The sequence below is a fragment of the Topomyia yanbarensis genome, chromosome 1, assembly GCF_030247195.1.
Source record: "Topomyia yanbarensis strain Yona2022 chromosome 1, ASM3024719v1, whole genome shotgun sequence".
In the NCBI taxonomy this organism is placed as follows: domain Eukaryota; kingdom Metazoa; phylum Arthropoda; class Insecta; order Diptera; family Culicidae; genus Topomyia; species Topomyia yanbarensis.
The window spans coordinates 143,367,320-143,388,509 of record NC_080670.1 but is presented as its reverse complement, the minus strand read 5'-3'; the positions used below and the strand labels follow the sequence as shown (position 1 = coordinate 143,388,509).

The 21,190-nt window shown below is 39.2% G+C and overlaps 1 protein-coding gene across 2 annotated transcripts; it reads left to right on the top strand.

The window, feature by feature from the left end:
- The first annotated feature begins 18,556 nt into the window (after positions 1-18,556).
- LOC131675912 (protein obstructor-E-like) lies at positions 18,557-20,327 on the top strand. 2 transcript variants are annotated; one of them, XM_058955042.1, is made up of 5 exons: positions 18,557-19,005; positions 19,193-19,408; positions 19,480-19,686; positions 19,745-19,961; positions 20,181-20,327. In XM_058955042.1, exons 1-5 carry the CDS (start codon positions 18,960-18,962, stop codon positions 20,254-20,256), a joined length of 762 nt encoding a protein of 253 aa, XP_058811025.1. In that variant the 5' UTR covers positions 18,557-18,959; the 3' UTR covers positions 20,257-20,327. The 2 variants fall into 2 exon arrangements, with proteins under 2 accessions (XP_058811025.1, XP_058811029.1); XM_058955046.1 differs by having other exon boundaries at positions 20,161-20,327.
- Positions 20,328-21,190: the final 863 nt, after the last annotated feature.

Genomic DNA, 21,190 nt, shown 5'->3' with positions numbered 1-21,190 from the left:
CGGCACCATTTCACAGTATTTTAGAAACTTGTCACAATTGATAAAAATTATTTCATCAAATATTGAATGGTTCACTTTGATGCATTGTCGAGTTTTAGAAATGTGTGGCATCTCTCCACAAATTACTCTAGGTTGCCGAGGGTTTGTCTTCTCGTCATTTCCCTGATCGGCAGGGCCGTCTTAAGACCACTTGGGACCCCTGGGCACAACTGAGCTGAGGGGCCCCTATAATTGATGAGGTATAAACTGATGTAGAGTAGGATGATCAAAAAATTATCCCCAGCATCAGGGAACCATCTATACTACCTTGAGATTTATTTTTCAAATTTAAGCCAAATCATTCCAGGTACCGTCGAAAAACGGAAAATGATTTTGATAGATATTAAAAAGTTATTAGCATTTCTAACCAATCTGACCGAAAGTGACAAAGAGTCTAACACACTAACTATATGCGGTTGTGAGAGTTCGAGGCGAGTTACGTACAGTCTTATGGACTTACCAGCTGCGCTATTCCCCCATATGATATAGTCCGATCCAGGGCCGGCGGAAAGCGTGGGTAGTATGGGTAGTACTACCCATACCGAAAATAACCGAGTGGGTAACTACCCACTCGAAATTTTGAACCATTTCAAAAAATTTAGATGCGCAACGCATGTATCTCGCACTACACATATAGATAAAAAATATATACCCACTCGATAAATAGTACCCTTAATCAAGTTACTTCAACTTAACCGTTACACAAGGTTGCAAAAAATGAATCACTTTAATTTCATGTGATTATTCACATAAATACATTTTTTTTCCTTTTCGACATAGATTACGTGATTCATATAAATCACATCTAACAATTATGTAGCGCCTATGTGAATAGCACATAAGTGCATGATAGATAAATCTGATATTCCATTTACTTTAATTTCAGGGATCGATTGGACGAATGGCCAAATTCTCGCTCCAAAGTAACGGATCAATTACTTTTTAGCCTCGTTTTTAGCGCGGTATGTGCTATGGAATGTGTTGAATATTAAAATTCTAGCACAGACTAACAGACGTAACACTATGAGGGAATTCCCTCAAAAACATGGATCCGACAATTTTCCCAGAACACTAGCTCCACCTTTTATTCACGATCCCAAACACTAATTTACTGGTGGGTTACACCTCAGGTTTAGGAACAATTTTTCACTAGTGGTCTATCCCCCATATGCTTGTTCATATGTCAGTGGCGCCACAATTTCAAATGTGGCCACAGTCCCAACTACAAATATATTTAAAATGACCGTTAAAGCGGCCGAAGCTTTGTGTTTGAGTGTTATGTCTGTTAGTCTGTGGTTCTAGTTTAAATTATAAAATAATCAAAGAAATAAATATAAACATCTTAGTGTTTGAAAATTAAAAATGCTTATATTGTTATATATTCGTACAATGCAAATTAAACTATCTGTTTCAACAGATAAAATTTATCTGGTTCATCAAATAGAAGTTACATGCTTTCTATATACTGCGCAACGGAGATTCGCGTAATAATTACATAAACACAAACATGCATAATATGTTTGACTTCATGTAATTAATACGTGAATTTCCTTTCCCAGGTATATGAAAAAACGTAACTTTGACCTGGTGAGCTAGATAAATATTATTAGATGAGCCAGATACTGATCTATTGGTCTATCCTATAAAATATACGTGAAAAGTGTGGTGGATGAGATTCATATATGTTTTCATGTAAAAGCAACGTGATTTATTTTTTGAGTGTGCGAAAGGAAAATATTTTCAAAATGTTGAATAAAAAATGTTTCTAGAAATGGTAATACCCCCATAAGAAAAGTGAAGGTGCTAGCCGATTTATAGGTATAATCAAACTTCATGAAACTCAGCTGAAGACCCTTAATCACAAAAACATCAACGAGAGCTAAAAAATACTTTTATTCGCCATTTTTCAGTTTGTAACCACAGTGCGGCACCATTTCACAGTATTTTAGAAACTTGTCACAATTGATAAAAATTATTTCATCAAATATTGAATGGTTCACTTTGATGCATTGTCGAGTTTTAGAAATGTGTGGCATCTCTCCACAAATTACTCTAGGTTGCCGAGGGTTTGTCTTCTCGTCATTTCCCTGATCGGCAGGGCCGTCTTAAGACCACTTGGGACCCCTGGGCACAACTGAGCTGAGGGGCCCCTATAATTGATGAGGTATAAACTGATGTAGAGTAGGATGATCAAAAAATTATCCCCAGCATCAGGGAACCATCTATACTACCTTGAGATTTATTTTTCAAATTTAAGCCAAATCATTCCAGGTACCGTCGAAAAACGGAAAATGATTTTGATAGATATTAAAAAGTTATTAGCATTTCTAACCAATCTGACCGAAAGTGACAAAGAGTCTAACACACTAACTATATGCGGTTGTGAGAGTTCGAGGCGAGTTACGTACAGTCTTATGGACTTACCAGCTGCGCTATTCCCCCATATGATATAGTCCGATCCAGGGCCGGCGGAAAGCGTGGGTAGTATGGGTAGTACTACCCATACCGAAAATAACCGAGTAGGTAACTACCCACTCGAAATTTTGAACCATTTCAAAAAATTTAGATGCGCAACGCATGTATCTCGCACTACACATATTTGAAAACATCGATGTACCATAATTCCATTTGCATAAACGAACGAGATTTAATGTGAATGAAATGTAAGCGTGTGCATTGCGAAAAGGGAAAAATCGTTACTAATGGACCCCTCACCCTATGCTTTCTACCCACTCGGGCGTAAAGTTTTTCGCCGCCCCTGGTCCGATCTTAATATTTGTAAGACCTGTTTGATGCTGAAGAGTGCCTCCGACAATAATGAGGAATGATGGAGTAAGGCGGGTTAAAAGTCAACACTACAATGTCGACGATTCATTCAATAATTGTCCTTACACTATAACCAACTACGAAAAATATTTGGCAACATGCCAATAAAATTCAACTTGTAAATAGATGACGACTACATGATTTACAAAAGTTACATTGGTTCGTGCAATGTTGTTCTCGATTTCTTACTGTTTCTGATATGATTCAGATGGAAAAAGTCAATTGCCAGCTTTACAAAAAAGCCCCATTTTTCAATCATAATTCAACTACATTTACAGGTGACAATATTGAATAATTCAGCCATTGAAATCAATCGATATTATGTCGAATCTAAGTGCGTGATTCATTTTTTATAATAGCTTCTTTGACATAGTATCTCTTCATGAACAAATTGTTGGTGAGGTACATTTTTGTTATATATTCAGACAGAAGTTTTGTGCTTTCTTTTATAGTGAACGGTTCGGAGAGGCGAAGATAGCAAATAAGTACATTATAAGTAATATTAATATGTTCATATTCAACGAACTAGTATCACTACGACAGCGCAGGTAATTAAGTGGCAAGTCTAAGGTTTTGATGGTAGCGTCGCCTCTCTGGTGTCGGTGATAGAGACAGAAAGATAAAAAATAGATAATAACAATAATTAGTCTTTTCACGTTTCGAAAGTACAAATTTTCAATACCTTCAAACAAATAAACATAGCGAAACATCTAAATTACTCGAACCTATTAATATGAACAACACAATTCATTTAAGCAATTCACTACCAAAACTATTAGCAATTCATTCATAATCAGCCACACACAGATAAGCATCAAAGACGAAAAGCAAATGATATATCACTTTGACTGCATTATTATACAACATGTAAACCCAAACGTAAATGTATAAAAATGTAAGTTAAAAAAAATCATTTCAAACCAGTCATGTAAAACAGTCGAAATAGGAAACACATCGAATGCACGTTGCCGTAAGGCACAAATCCTCGACTACAGATTCCTGATTCTAACGGCCTAAAATATTTATGATAAGGCAGAGTGTCGTACAAAAATAACATAATTAATTCTGTACTAGATCACGACGGCATAGTGGAAAATGTCTAATCTGGCCGCGAAAGTATCGTGAGATCTCAAGAAGTCCAGGAGTCATATTTAGAGGGTTTCATGAAGATTTGTCAGATGTGTTCACAATTCCTGATGTGATGAAATTAAAATTTGCCACATGCGCGGATCGCTTGCCAAACAAGGATTGTGTACCGAATTTCGAATTTTTTCTTCCACTTTCTGTACAACTTCAATATGCAAATTTTGCCACCTTGTTGCCGCTCCTGCTTGGTGCCTTTTGACCTTTCTATACGTATTGTAGAAAACATTTCATTGGAGCGAAAAAGGGCGCTATAACCCAGGCTCATTAGCCAGGGCAGGGCTAAATACCTCTGTCCCATCTCAGAAGACCAAAGGAGTTACATTAATCCTCTTAGCCAAGTCACTCCCAACGATTCACTAAACCTCCATCAAATTGAAACGGTCGGTACGGATGTCCACGTTTCTTCCAAAATGATTCTTTGATTAAATTCATCATTAAATGAAAAATTTGATTGCCGTATAATGTTGAATCATCTTCATTCTATACGCTTCACAGTTGGCCTTTGTACGCTTCACAGTTGGATTATCGAAGTACTCTTCCCGTCTCGAGCCACAAGCCCCTGGCCACCTGCACTACGAGACAGTGCGGGCACGGCCGAAATGGTGGCTCCAGTGTCGAATGAAGAACTACTCGCAGTGGCTAAATCCCTAGCAATGAACAAAGCTCCAGGGCCGGATGGAGTTCCAAACAACGCTCTCAAGGCAGCGATCATAGCGAACCCGAACATGTTCAGGCTAGCTATGCAGAGATGCCTTGACGAGTGCCGTTTCCCCGATAGATGGAAAAGGCAGAAATTGGTGCTGTTGCCGAAGCCCGGGAAGCCGCTAGGCGACCCATCGGCGTACAGACCAATCTGTCTGATTGACACGACTGGCAAACTGCTTGAGAGGATCATCCTCAACAGGCTAACCCCGTACGCGGAAGGTACGGACGGTCTGTCAAGCAACCAGTTTGGCTTTCGGAAGGGTAAGTGCCGAGATAGCGATCCAACGGAAAAGGCGAGGTATTCGATACTGTGCGTTAGTGACACTTGACATGAAGAACGCATTCAACAGCGCAAGCTGGGATGCCATCGCACTCTCGTTACACCGGCTTAGCCTACCGGTGGGTCTGTACCGGATTCTGGAAAGTTACTTCCAGAGCCGCGTACTGCTATATGAGACCGATGCCGGTGACGGGGTTCTGAGACTGAAGTTCCCTCCTGGGGTCAAGATCGTCGGCTTTGCTGACGACGTAACCTTGGAGGTCTACGGGGAGTCAATTCCTGAGGTAGAACTAACCGTAGAACATGCGATCAGCACGGTGGAGGAATGGATGAGCGCGAGAGGCCTAGAGCTCGCTCATCATAAGACGGAGGTAGTTATCGTCAACAACCGCAAGTCGGCACAACATGCAGTTATCCATGTGGGAGAAGTCGCGATCACTTCACAGCGAAGTCTGAAGTCTCTCGGAGTCATTATAGACGACAAGCTGACCTTCGGCAGCCATGTCGACTATACATGCAAGAGAGCGTCGACTGCTGTTGCGGCTCTATCGAGAATGATGTCCAACAGCTCAAAGGTGTGCGCCAGTAGACGTAGGTTACTGGCAGGCGTTGCCGTATCTATCCTCAGGTACGGCGGCCCGTCATGGTCAAGAGCACTGAGGGTAACCAGTTACCTACAGAAACTGGAGAGCACCTACCGCGTGATGCGCCTCAGAGTGATATCTGCCTACCGCACAGTATCACACGATGCATCCTGCGTGATAGCGAGCATGATGCCAGTCGGGCTGGTCATTCGGGAAGATGAGGAGTGCTTCGAGCTACGTGGAAATAGGGGAGCCCGCGAGCGCACCAGGGTGACCTCGGTCGCCAGATGGCAGCGTGAGTGGGACAACTCCTCGAAAGGTAGGTGGACCCACCGGCTGATACCTAGCATATCGAGCAGACCCCATGGGGAAGTTCACTTCCACCTGACACAATTCCTGTCAGGCCATGACTGTTTCCGACAGTACCTCCACAGGTTCGGGCACGCGGAGGTCCCAGTCTGCCCGGACTGCCCAGGTGTAGACGAAACTGCCGAAGTATGTCATCGGTTCGACGTCGAAAGAAGAGCAATGCTTGACATCTATGGCTGGGACACAACCCCTGATACCCTTATTCAGCGGATGTGTCAATCGGTGGAGAAGTGGAACGCAGTCTCGGCTGCTACCATCCAGATTGCCAGTAGGCTACAGGTAATCTGGCGAACCGAGCAACAGACGACGGGCACGGCTAACTAGTGATTGGTTAGCCGGAGCGAAAAAGGCCAAGCGCAAAAAAGGGAGTGAATGGTCTGTTCATGCCGAGGCAGGTTTGGCGCAGCGACTGGCAACCGCGTAAGGGGTAAACCCAGCCACCCCGAAGCAAGACAGAAGAGTGAGTGTATAGGCGTATAAGTGGACTGCCTCATGCCAAGACGGGAGGGTCGTAGCGTAGTATGTTGGGATTTAGCTATCGATGCCTCATGGCGTGGCAGAGGAGTGAAAGGGTGAGCATCCATGTCAGTCTCACACGGCATGTTAAGGGTGAGCACAAAAGTCAGCCTCACATGGTATGGTAGAGGCTAGCACAAAAGTAAGCCAGCAAGGAATGAAAAAGGTCAGCCTCGCATGGTATGTCAGAAGTGGGGCCTAAGAAAAATGTCCCACATGGGATGCCAGGGGGAGCGACAGAGGTACAATAGAGTGGCACGATCGAAAGTGAATCAGGTGATAGGGTGAGCACCCAAGTCAGCCTCACATGGTATGGGTGGGGCGAGCACAAAAGTAAGCCTAGCAAGGAATGAAAAAGGTGAGCACAAAAGTCAGCCTCATGTGGGAGTGTTTGAGAGTGAATCAAAGTGCGATAGAGAGAGCACCCAAGTAAGCCTCATACAGGACGTATGAACGCGTGAGTAAGAGTGAATGAGTACACTAAGTACAGCCATCCCCTAGAAGTAATACCGAGAGGTAGTTCCTGGGAGGAACGATGGCGGAGCCCAATGGAGTTTAGTCGGTATTAATGGCAGCGTCACCATTCGAGCCCGACACGCCCCCAGTGCACCCCGTGCGGTAGATTCGACCCTACCAATAGCACGTGTACTGGGCTAGGACGTAAAGGTCTTCTCCATTGTAAAAAAAACAGTTGGCTTCGCCGCTTTAATGATTGTGTCACATACCATATGTGCCACAAACATTAATATTGACAAGAAAAATTGTAGGCGAACGTCTGCAATTTTTCAGGTTTCCTACATGAATTGACTGTGTATGTGTAGACTAGACTACACTAGTATTGTAGACATTTTTTTTTCCGATTATAGAGGTTTTAACCCTATGGTCATTCGCCTCTTCGAGTTAGAAAAATCTCTTATGAAAAATTTCTAACCCTATGTGCGGAGTCGGGACTCGAACCCAGGAGCGCTGCGTACAAGGCAATCGATTTACCAACTACGCTACGCCCACCCCCCTAGAAAAATTTCATTGCTTTTGCTCAAAATGATTTGAAACTTGAATCGAAATGTTGGATTGAGGAGGTGGAGGTGGGCCAAGCGTAGTTGGAAAATCGATTGCCTTGTACGCAGCCCACCTGGGTTCGGGTCCCTACCCCCGCACATAGGGTTAGAAATTTTTCATAAGAGATTTTTCTAACCCGAAGAAGCGAGTGACCTTAAGGTTAGAACCTCTATAATCGAAATAAAAAAATGAATTGGTCCAATACCACCCTAGTCATGTAGTGCCTCGTTCCCTATCGCTACCATCACTTCGTTTGATTGTCTGATGCTCTTTATTCGTCACATGAGATAAGTTGCAATGTGTGAATCCGAGCAACTGATCCATTGTTACCCACACGCTAAAGAGTTATAAACAATTAAGTGCTACTATTTTTTTGAACTTAGCCTTCAAAATGATTCTATATTCATCCTAAGTTGGGGGCCTCTTAAAGCCCGGGCCCCTGGCCCTGGCCCAGTGTTCCCATGCGTAAATACGGTACTGCTGATCGAAAAGAAAGGAGAAGGAATGAAGTACAGCAGGTAAGTTAAACTCACAAGTCCTTCAAATCGCCTGCGAGAAAGCCCAAAGCTCTTTACCGCACTGGATTTAAAACTATAGCATGTTATTAAATTTTAGTCGCCCACACATCGTTTCGTTTATATAAGGACAACCGAAAACTCTAAATCGTAATTGCGTTACTGCTAGGCAGTTGGATATCAGATGATATGAGGTTCCGTAGTCGGATTCACAAAGATCACATGAAAATGATTCAACGCGCTGAATAGTATCCGTGTGATAATTGAGCGTGCTATGGCCGGTTACAGCCGTGATCAGCATGCCACAGTATTGTTTAGAAATGTGTATGAGGTTTTTCAAAATCATTGGGCACGGTTTCTCCAAAAAAGCATTTGTTTCACGCCAAGTTTTGTGGATTGCGGCAATAGTTGCATTGCTCGGTTGAAGATCCTTTCCAACTTGTTGAAATTGGTAAAGCAGGCTCAGGACAACGTCAATCTCCCCGTCTGCTCTGGCCAATACGTCCGCCAAATCATTACCCGGAATGTCCGAGTCCCCAAACATGGGTAATAATATTGTCAAGGGCCCTGATCGCTACCTGACTATCCAGACGTTTATAATTTTGTCGGATAAGCACTGGTAAAGGGCCAATGGTACCCCACGCAGATTTCCGCTTGGAATATAGAACAGTATCCACAGAGCGAGTGAGATTGTTCTATTTTCAATTCACTACAGTAGATACCAGCACGCCCCTCCATCAGAGAGCCGTCAGTGTAACAGACCACTTGCGTTTGTTTAAGCCGAGAGATAAAATTAAAAATCGAATTTTTACCAAGCTGAAGGACCCGATTCCACCAGGAAAACAGAAGAACGTAGTGTACTCGATTCCATGTGGTACAGATGATGGTAAGGTATACATTGGACAAACGGGGAGGAAACTGGAAACGAGAGTAGCGGAACACAAAAATGACGCAAAGAAGAATGATGCCAGAACGGGACTATCACAACACACTACAAGACGGACACATCTTCGACTTCGCTAATACGCAGATACTTGAGCGAATAGAAAACAAGGAGAGCAGAACGACGGCCGAAATGATCCATATCAAAATGCTGGGGGAAGACAAAACCGTAAACCTCCAGAGAGAATGTGGAACGTTCTGTACAACGTACGACGGGCTGGTAACCAAGCTTCGACAGTGTGTGAATAGCGAGGAAAGCAGACAGCCGAACAGGACAAATCGTTCGTCAGTCGGCAGAAGATGTGTATGAATGGAGTGTGTTTGGAGTGAATTCATGTGAGTTTGAATGTTAATTTGTAATGTGTTGTGAAAGCTTTGTAATCATTTGTGAATTATTGTAATTTAATGTGAATATTTTTTCGAAATAAATGTTTGTAGGCGTCCGACGATGGCTGAAGCATAGTAGGCCGAAACGTTACATAATGACGAAGAAAACAGGTATCGTTTTTTATTTTATCGAGAAAAATCAACAAACCGAATACATAACAATTAGCTATCTCTTCGTTTTAGGATGTATGCCTGTTTTTTGTTTCTTTTTTTTTTGCTAACTTTAAGGGGCTATGGTTTGTAGAGTAGCAGGTAGTAGCAGCTAAAGTTGTTTTTTTTCAGCAAGAAATACCCTATTGATACATATATAAATCATAGGGGGATCTAATGCGATCCTTGGAATAATGCGGGGTAAAATAGACTGCGTTTCAATTAATTATTTGTATTATGAAGCATGAAAAACAATGTGAAACCCATTATCCAATGAGTTTTTGTTGAAAAACATTTTGTTTTGTAGAAGTTGTGGGCAATATTGTGTTTTCGAGCATACCAAGGAAATTTTCAAAATTTTAAACACTTTGTGTTATTTAGGGCGATTTTCAGTCTATTATCTTACATCTTTACATCTAACCATCAATTAAATTTATTTTTTGAATTATTTTTTATAAAATATGCGATTGGGGTAAGTTGGCGGTGACGCACGCGGGGCAAGTTGGTGTCATCAAATATTTTTATTTTTGGAATTCACTCCAAAGTAAGAAAATCTTTTTCTTGTGTATTTCATTAAATCAGGGGATATTTATTTCGGCCAATCGCCTGAAAATTTTTGCAAATATGCTGTTGAATATGGAATACGCGTCATAGTCGAAATGCCAAGGTATTGAGACTGAAATATATTGGCAATTGGTGGTAATATACAGTGTTATTGAAAAGACATTCAACACATTTCATAAGGACCCTCGATGTAATTGAATCTCCATTTGATTGCTTATTTTCTGGCGCATACATACATACCGCCAACTTACCCCGGGACCGAGCTAAGTTGACGGGTTTTCTACGTCACACATTTTTGTCTATAAAAACAAAGACAATGCAACAAACACGTTAATAAAATTCAGAGATGTTGCGAACGGTCTGCCCCTTCATGCCGCATGTTGTATTTCGCAATATTTACCTCCATCAAAGCGGTAAAAAATGAAAACTGAAAACACCGTTAACTAGCCCCGGTCTCCCTTACTCATCCTCAATCGGAATACGACAAACAAAACTTAATACACTCGAGTTTTTTTACGCGGGGAATACTGGCCGCGTAAAAAAACCACGTAAATGAAAACCGCGTAAATTTCAAAATCCGCATAAATGAAGACCGTGTAAATTTAAGAATCCGCGTGAATGGGAACCTCGTTAATGGATACCGCGTAAATTAAGAAATCCGTGTAAATGAAAACCGCGTAAATTTCAAAATCCGCGTAAATGAAAACCGCATAAATTTCAAAATCCGCGTAAAAAACCGCATAACAAATACCGCGCAAAAACCGCGTAAAAAACCTGAGTGTACACTCGAATCTTCCAATTGTATCTTCTGATGGTTTTTTGAATCTCTCAAGAGTGCTCTCTTTACTTCGTTATTTGTCTTTTCCACTTCCTTTTCCTACATGGAAATTGAAAAGAGAAAGAGGCGTTCGTATGTACGTAGCATCTGTAGTCCGTTGGCAAGGAAATTTGACATACGAACAAATCGGACCGATTCCAGTTGTGGTCCAAACTGTGCCCGCTATCAATATCGATGAAACGATGATTACCAGAGCTTCTTCTCGACTTAAAGCGTCTTTCAATCCGGGACCCAAAGAATACCTCTGTGAAGCCACATCAACGTTTTGGTGATTCTGCATCTTTTTGAGTTCTTTCGCTAGTGGCATTTTTTCGTCTTCCGGGATATCCATTAAATAAAAAGGAAAATAGCGAAACATCAACAACTATCGTGGAATAACTTCATTAAGCGCTCTCTCGAGCTGGTGATTATGAAATCACTTCAAGGTCAATACCAGTCTACCTAGTCTGCTGTCTACATGTACCGCGCCAGTGCCATAACTAAGCAAAGTAATCGAAAAATAATAGTTGCCCCAAGGAAATGTGAACAGTAAAGTACCTTTACTTTCATCGGTGCGGTATCGATCGTTAATTTCAAGATGTTTGAAACTTAATGACCGCCTGTTTAAACACTGCTCAATCCGCCCTAGTGTTCACGAAGTGGAATAGTTTTACATTTCTTATAAAAGAAATGTATAGAATTCGCTCAAACTTTCAAGATTTTTTCCGAGGCCCGGAGGGCCGAGTCTTATATACCAATCGACTCAGCTCGACGATTTGGGACAATGTGTGTGTGTGTGTGTGTGTATGTAACGGACAAATTCTCATTCGTGTTTCTCAGCAATGGCTGAACCGATCTTATCCAAACCAATTTTAAATGAAAGAACTAAAAAACAGTATGAACGCTATTAATTTGTTTTTGATTCTGATGTTTAGTTTCCAAGATATGAATGTTTGAATGCGTAAAAATGGCGTTTTTTGCAATTTTTTCAAATTATCTGCTGAAACTGACAATATAGATTAACAATTTATATGTTTTTAGACAGCTTTAACGAATACCTTTCGAACAAGCTATGGATTGTTGAAATCGGACTATTATCAAAAGAGATATTTATAATTAAATGCGGACGAAAGATTTTTATCATTTCCAATTGCCAGAAATATGACCAAAAACATGTAATCTATTATTAACGCCAAAACGGCTAATTTTAGGTAAATAGTATCTTCGGAGAATTTAATGGAGGTAATATGCCCTTTCTTTTGGTATTGTGCTTTTGCTGATTAATCCCCCTATGAGTGAGATATTTTCACAAATTTTCTTGGAAGTGATTATATCGAAATGATGTCTTCAGCAAATTTGTAGCTCTTACTTTTGCGAATAACTGTACTGAAGACTTTAAATATCTATTTTGAATACTTTAAAAGTTATGGATTGTTGTTTGTGGATTACCTTTTGTCGCCTATTTATTGTTCAATATAGTAATAATCCATTGAAATAAGCCAAACATTATTACGATAAAAAGAATTTTGTATTTCTTTTTTCTATCTACAACCGCTAGAAATAATCACCGAACACTTCCAAGTTGTCTGGAAGGAACTTGATAACTTATCAGTGCAAAAATGTTCATTTGTGCGAACCTTCTGACTGCAATTTTTCTAACTTATGACCATCGGATCGATCTGAAACATATCGGAAAATGAAAAGCGAAATAAATAACTACAAGCAACGGCGTAGCCAAGAGAAGGTTTTGGGGTTTAACACCATACAACGCCCCCCGCCCCTCCACCACACCCAAAAAAAATATTGGATTGAAGTTGAAAATTTATTGCTGCAGACTGATTTAATTCAATTTTACAATAACAATTATCTGATCCGTAGATTGATAACCTGTTGTTGTAAACATCATGAGGACTTTTGATAAATTGTCGGAATGTGATCCTGATATGTAACTGATCTATTGGTCTTGATTTCACAGTTGTCTAATTGCATCAATATCAAATTCCTGCCTGAAAACATTCCAATAGAAAATTCCAGAGTTCTGTAATCAATCATAATCCTCAGATTTAAAAAAAAATCCAGAGTTCTGTAATCAATCATAATCCTTAGATTTATTTTAAAAATTGAGCTCGTTTTTGTAGATATGTACTGTAATTAGGGTCTTTATTTAATAGGAAGCGAAGTTAAAATTGATTTAACGTCTATGAAACATAGAACTACTCACCAAAAAGATGCATAACTTTCAACATTTGCTAAAAATGTTTTTGCCTTTCTCATTCACTCTAAAATTCGTCAATCTAATCCCGACCCGGAGAGCCGAGTGTCATATGCCAATCGACTCAGTTCGTCGAGATCGGAAAATGTCTGTGTGTGTATGTATGTGTGTATGAGGAAAAAATGTGACCTCTGTTTCTCAGAGATGGCTGGACCGATTTGCACAAAGTTAGTCTCAAATGAAAGCTATAACCTTCCCATCGGCAGCTATTGATTTTTTAATTGATGGGACTTCCGGTTCCGGAGTTACGAGTTGAAGAGTGCAATCACACAGCAAATTCCCATATAAACTGAAATGAAAAATTTTCAATATCAAATTTGTATTTTTGATGCCAAATGACTTTAAAATGCATGAAACATTGAGATGTTTGACAAAAATTGATTTTTTGGACTTTGGTACATTTTTGCCTTTCTCATATAGAAAGGTTATGCAATCACTCTAAAAATCGTCAATCATACCGGCCCGGAGGGAGTATGCAGTGAAGGGTTGCTACTTTAAAATTAAAACTAGTTTAAAATTTCTTAACAAGTTGAAAATTTTCGGCAGGACCTGGATCTCCCGGATCTTTCTCCTTGATCCGCCGCTGGTTTCAAGCGATGTTTCAGTATCACATAGTATCTCAAGATCGTGGCTGTGGATCCATTGTGCGTATGTGCAAATCGTACTGAACATGTAATATTCATTTCCACCATTGTATTGAACATAACCAGCCATGGAATCGTAGTCTGGACAAATGAGAAAAGCACAATTGCACCATTAGGTGGATTAAAACAGGTTTTTATTTTGGGAATGCGTCGAATTGAGATGAAAACGTAATATGATTAATAACGAGGATAACAATTTCCGAATGTAGAGAGAAATTTATGAAAAATGACGCTTTCCATTCGACTCTAGCAGGTTCTGATCGATTTTGATGAGCATTTGATGTTTGTTGTATGACCAATTATATGTATAGGTAAAATATTCAAAAACAGTAATTTAAGGTCAAGATAGCATCATTTTGAAACCGCCAATTTCGGAGGTTTAGTATCTTCGATGAGTTTTACAAACATTAAACAGCGCATCATTTGATAAAATAATTTTGACGGTATATCGTCCAAGAAGTATTTATGGTGAATTTTCTCAGGTTAATATTCATGACTACAATAAAGTCTCAACAAATTCGCTAAAGGCACGAACTCTGTTACTATTGTCTGAAAAATTAATTCTGCATAATTTTAAAACTTCAAAAATTACGGTTTCGGAACTATGCCGTTTGGACAGTAAGATCGATTTTCACCAAACCCCCACCAATTGTAAAATTGGTATTGTAAAAAAACGTAAGGGCGATACTTCAATGCTGATAAGTGGGACCGAAAAAGTAAACAATCGTCAAAGGGGCGATACTATCATTTTGTCAATTTCAATAGCAAACACAAATTTTAATTTAATAATTTCAAATACTTCATGAAGTTTTGGGTTTCGATCACTGAATCATGCAATCTAGGATGTAAAAAACACAATAGTTCTTAAAAAGGAAATAAAACCAAGTATCGCTTTTCTCAAGAAAAAGTGTTGATTTCTTAGTTCTCAGTCACGTTGGAAATTTGAGTAAAGTATAAACTTCAAGTCGATTAAAAAAAAAATTCGATTTTTTTGGCACAGTACAATATATAACCCCTTTAGGAAAATTCAGTTTTCCCACTACAATGCATTGATTGAAGAATTTAGAAATTTTATTAACAGAGCATTAGCAATAATTCGTTTGTATGTCTAGTTTATGGGCCATTTTTTCGCTTTCCCATTGATTTGGTTTGAGATCTATCCCATGTAGTATGTGTTATCAAAAACATCGCGAAGCATCAAGTTCTAAATGTTCTCAAACGATGTAATATCCGAAGAGAGTGAAAAGAGTTATAAGAAATGTCCCATCACACTGTTAGGTGGATTAAAAGCGTTTTTAAAGGTGCAAATGCAGTTTAAATTTACGAAAGTCGTCGTCATACAATTCCACCATACTCGTTATGATGTACTGATAACGTTTAAAAGTGTGGCCTGTGATATCGGTTCACTGCGAAATAAAACGCGTCTATTCCGATTGCTGGCCAAACTAAAAGTGTCTCTTTACTACGCTGTTCTGGATGTACATCTCATGAAATGCTTCTGTATTTGTCTTCACATTTTAGCTTACCGGTGTGTGCCTGTATGCGTGTTATTCCCCTTGTTCTCTCTGTACTGGTTTCCTTTACGGTAACGACTACTCGTTACTACTACTCTACATGGCCTAGCCATGGTATGCAAGAAAACATGCAATACGTCGTTGAGCATGCCAATGTTAGAATCAAGATACCCGTTTATGTTGACAATGATAAGATTGATATGCGTCTACACGACCTATACCCATGGACTACCAATAAATTCATTATAACCATCATGTCGGGATACGTAACGATGGAATCCGGAAGTGACGGAATGATAAAATAAATGACAAAGAACACGGATACACGATCGTGACCCGTAGGTCCCATAGACAACTCAAACCAGGTAATCGTGAAAACCTATACAACATCAACTGCGAGGATAGCATGAACGAAAACTATAAACCGAGGGAAAGCGGACTATATCCCCAAGCAACAACGGGCAATGCAGTTAATGTATCTCCACAGATAACAGACGTTTAGGCTAGAACAAAATTTCTTCAAAAACCTGTGTAAATTTTCAAATTGATAAACGTTGGAAATCCGTGTTTCACTATTGCCATCTGCGCAACTGTTTGCTACACATGTTTGACAGCTGCACTCTAACTGCATTGTATCGATCACTGCGACATCTACAAACGTTTGACACGTGTTTCAGGAGTCTTATTTATTCGGAATTTCAGCAGCGGGTATTTACACACGATTCAAATCGAGCCTAAACGTCTGTTATCTGTGGTATCTCTAACAAGAAATAAGATTTTCACGCAAAGTAACGAATCGCGTACACAAAGTCCGATGGATATTCAATAAAATTCGATTTATTTATTTTTATATACACTGTTAATATTAAAAGATCAACGGCTCAGGTAAGCTAAAGCATTGAGCCATGTTAAAGAAATGAAATAAAAATACTTAATAGACGATTAACATGGCTTCACGCCTGGACACTGCGACTAACCTGCCGAGTCTAGCATCCTACATAACAAGGAGTATGGAATGTTGCGTTCAAACTGATATTATTTATTCTAGTTTAAGGTACCACCATTGGGGCAAAGAAGCCTGTTGGTGTCAATAAATAAATAAATAAATAAATAAATGAATAAAAAAATAAATAAATAAATAAATAAATAAATAAATAAATAAATAAATAAATAAATAAATAAATAAATAAATAAATAAATAAATAAATAAATAAGTAAATAAATAAATAAATAAATAAATAAATAAATAAATAAATTTACACCAACCTATCCGACCAACCAGTTTTCATATAATATTCTATAAAATGGAGAAATTTGGAAATAACGGTAGGTTTTGCAGCTTGTTCTGTTCCTAGCTCTCATATCGAGTGATAATGATTGTCATTGGAGATTGCCAGGTATAGTGCAGAGAAGCTATTTGGGACCGTTGACGTTTCTGTGATCGAATTCCGACGAAAGATTTTCTGGCTGAGCTCTTCCTCCCAGATCGCCAGAGCTTTTTTACTGCTGAAACTCTGTCTGACAGACCCCAGAACTTTTTATCTGCCGAAAACACATGGAGAAGGCACAGTCGATTGAGAGGTAACGGGCAACCCTTTCGACTGTCCAGGTTTTTTACTCGCCTGATATAGTCACCCTAAGTAAATATCATTATTTTATCAATCGTCAGCTCATCAATCGGTTTCTGCTGAATAAGGTTTTCCACAAGAGTCAGATCGTAAACATAAAAACATCATAACGACTTATTTTAAGGAGGCAATGGGTGACTCCTGGAGGAATTGTTTTGTGAAAACCAATTTCCCCATTTGAAATCCCATGTAAACTTTAAACAGTGGGCGCACAAATATAGATTCACTGATTGAGCTAAGAAATTGCCCAATTGTTCTAGGACCTCACTGATATCCAAAAAGTTACTGGGAGCAGAAATCTAATTTTTGTCACACCCTACTGAACAACTTCGGTTTGCTAATAGTCAAACGAAACAAAAAAAATGAAGAAGGGTGACCTAATTGAATTATGAGTACAACTTTGTAATAGTAACCGAAATGTGGTAGCACTGGCTTGACCGAGCCCTATAACTTCTCTTAACTTTTTCTTCACATCTGCATGAGGATACCCCTTAAAATTCCTAAAAAGTTCTTCTTTTCTGCATGTACCGCTTTGTGGCCCAACTATAGGGCCAAATTTGGTCTTCAGCGTGTATTGAATAAAGCACTATTCATACCTATCCGAACCATTTCAGTGCCAGTTTAGTTCCGTGCACGGACACAAATATTGTTTCATACAAATCAAATACGAGCATTGACACTTGCCCGGCACGGCATCGTCCCGGACAAGTGTGAATGCTCGTATATGAATTGTATAAAAGAATATTGGCGTCCGTGCACGGTATTGAATCGGATCGGAAAGGTGTAATTTTGACTTAAAGCTATGTCCGTATTAGGCTTTCATTTATCACTAAAGAATTTCATCTATATTCAGGATGCTTCGAATCGTTGTAGAATTTCCAAAACTTCCCTATGCGCTCATAATCGGTTGCGTTCAGTTACGAGATGTAGTATGAAAACTCTACTTGTCTTATTTCATGCCTCTTATCGTGTGCTGAAAGAACTTGTAAATTATATCAATATTCTGTCAACTGAATAGAAAAAAATCTTCGTCTAACCTTTTGTATGGTTAACCGATGTATACTCCCCATCTTATTAGCGCACTCTATTGCACTTAGATTAGAAAGTATACAGTGGAATGCAAGGCTATTCTAAATTTGCCAGTCCATATAGTTGTTCAAGCAAAAGGCTCAGTAACACGTAAATCTAAATCTCGTAATCGAACAATCGCCGATACATTCACCACGGCGCGCCGTTGTTTGTACGATGGAGCACAAATCGTGCATATATGTTCACAGTCTCTATGAGTCAATTACAACCTGCAATGGAGAAAACCGGTCGCTTCTGGACAGTTTGCATAATTACCCAACTACAAACCACGAGAGTAAACGAAGGTAGTTTTGAACGAGTTAGCCTTCATGCTCGTATAAAGCAAATTCAAAAAACTAGAGATCAGAAAAAAAATGTCATAGTTACTCATGACCTATATATGGATTTAAGTTGTATACAATTGATTATTTTACGTGTTTGCAACTTCAAAATTGCATCTGCTTCACTTTTTAGATCCAACAAGCATTAAAAATTTCTGTGGGCGTAACAGTAGATCATGTGCTGGCAAGGTAGACGGATGCGATCCGTAAACCAATTAACAAGCAACCAATCAAGCGATATATGGCGCTCGAAGTAGCTGATATTTTCATATCTCGTACGCCCAGGTTACGACTTAAAAGAACTAGATCTCTGCATCTGTAATACACAGCGTGTTGCGACTACGATCTATGTACCATTATGATGCTGTCGCTACCATCAACCTGGTTCAGCCTGTACGGTTTCACATATATGTATCTGTCATTCCAGCAAGGAAGGGGTGTCCAAATCAACAAAAAGAAAGAGGCTCATCAACAGCGACCACTAGTCTGGTAAAAACATTTGCAGCGTTCGGTCCACAGCCCCCCTCCCTTTCTAGCATCTGAGGGAAAAAAGAGAAAGAAAGAGGGATCCACATCGAGCACATTTAGACAGCATGTACAAATCACTCTTCCTGATTGCTTTAACCATCTTCGGTTGCAGTAAGTAGACTGAGCATCCTAAACATTGTTTACGATTAACAGACCGTAGCTCAAATGGCCTTGAAGAACGACAGGTTATGTAAATTATATTACGTCGATATTTCCAAGTATTATGTCAAGCACCCCAGCGAAACTGATCACTTTTCCTTTCATTTCTTTCTCATATGTTTCGCCTGACATCCCCCAGATGCTGCCGAAGATGAGGAATATTTTGAGTTCACCTGCCCTCGAGAAGATGGTCAATTCGAAGATCCATATCAGTGCGATAAATATTACGAATGCAATAACGGACGCTTTAAGGAAAAACTTTGTCCGGATGGGCTTGTATTTAATCCAAGCAGTAAGCTGCCTAATAAGTGTGATCAAATTTTCAATGTAGACTGCGGATACCGCAAGGAGCTGCGTATGTATTATATCAAATTGTTGCTGTATAGAAAGACAAATCTTAATCATCTTAAACAACGATTATTTTAGAAAAACCGAATCCAGTAGGGGTGTGTCCTAGGCAAAACGGGTTCTTCCCTCATCCAGATCCAACAATCTGCAACGTATTCTTCAACTGTGTGAATGGGCGTGAGCTCGAAATGAGTTGTGTGGCAGGTTTACATTTCGAATTAAGCACCGGTACATGTGTATGGCCTGATATGGCGAATCGCGTTGACTGTGGAAGCAATGCAAATAGTGAGTACCATATCTGATCTACCTCACTTTTTGGTAATAACACCATCTTGATCAACAGAAAAACTTGATGATGGCTTTCAATGTCCCAAAGACTACAAAAAAATGGATAAAAATGGTCAAGTAGTGTCTCATCCAAACTTTCCGCACCCGGAGGATTGTTCCAAATTCTACATTTGTCTCAATGGTATTGAGCCGAGAAGGGGTAATTGCGACTCAGGATTAGTTTACAATGAAGATCTTCAGCGGTGTGATGAACCAGAGAACGTTCCTGGGTGGTAAGTGTAATTTGAATATAAGAGCAAACAGTTTGTGACAGTTATGAAATATCACGCTATAACATCAACCAGTTCCAATACTTCCTCGAAATTCCTACTAATTCGTCCAACACTATTCCAAATAACCAATGCAATACAATTTCAAAACTGTTACGGACGTTTGCTGTATACTATCGCATAATGATATTACCTATTTCAGCGAGGATTGGTACACTCAAGCCGAAAAACCGGAGAACTAGCTTCTTCAATTTTACAAAAGCTGATATACATAAGAGAGAATAGTTTAGATAACTAAAATTCTGAATGTCCGTAGTTATTTTCATGAATTTGAAATAGTCATTTTATAATATTTATACAGATATAATATATATATATGCATACAAATAAAGAAATTAAAAAAATCATTGTAAACTTCCTTAAACGTATGTTCCTTTAGCAATGCTAGCCACAAAAAATAACAGGTGATTCCGAAAACTTTTAAACGTATTTTACATGGATGTATGGTACTGCTAACATATATGAATCAGTTGAACAAATCATGCTCAAAAGCTACTCTGTACTTCCAGTCATACTGCGCCCATAGATAAACACATTTTTATCCAAATGCTTCATTGACCGCTGCCTTTTTACTACTAATTTACCATGTAAATTACAAAACTACCGAGAACTTCATATCCAGTTCTTTATTATTCAAATAGTATTTAACATTGACCATATCATTTTGAAGCGCCACAATCGAATCATTGGCATTCTGTAGTTTTTAGCGTAATGTGAATACAGAGATCAATAATTAACAGAACGTACATCATAGGTCTCGTGTGACTACCTCGAAGTGGAACGAAAAAATATTAAGTGACCTTAACCGAGTGCTACTAATTTTCCCAACGTGAAATAGGATTACGTTACTTTCGATTCGAATAACGTCAACTATTATGCGAAGGTGTTCCGATAGTAACATCGACAAGTAAGGCACAACGGTATTTCCGTTACGATGCTTCAATTACGAAAAAGATGGAATCTGATTATCATAGAAATTAACATTGAACCGTACCAAACTGACATCCGGTTAAGAGAAAGCCAGGAAAGATAACTTAGAGGGTAGTAACGTGATCGACAATATACGTATAATGAAACAATCACTCAATGTTTACAAATAAAAATAAGATGAGAAAAAATACAACCTGAGAGCAACGTTCATTCATTGCATTGAATTAGGCTCACTCATTCCA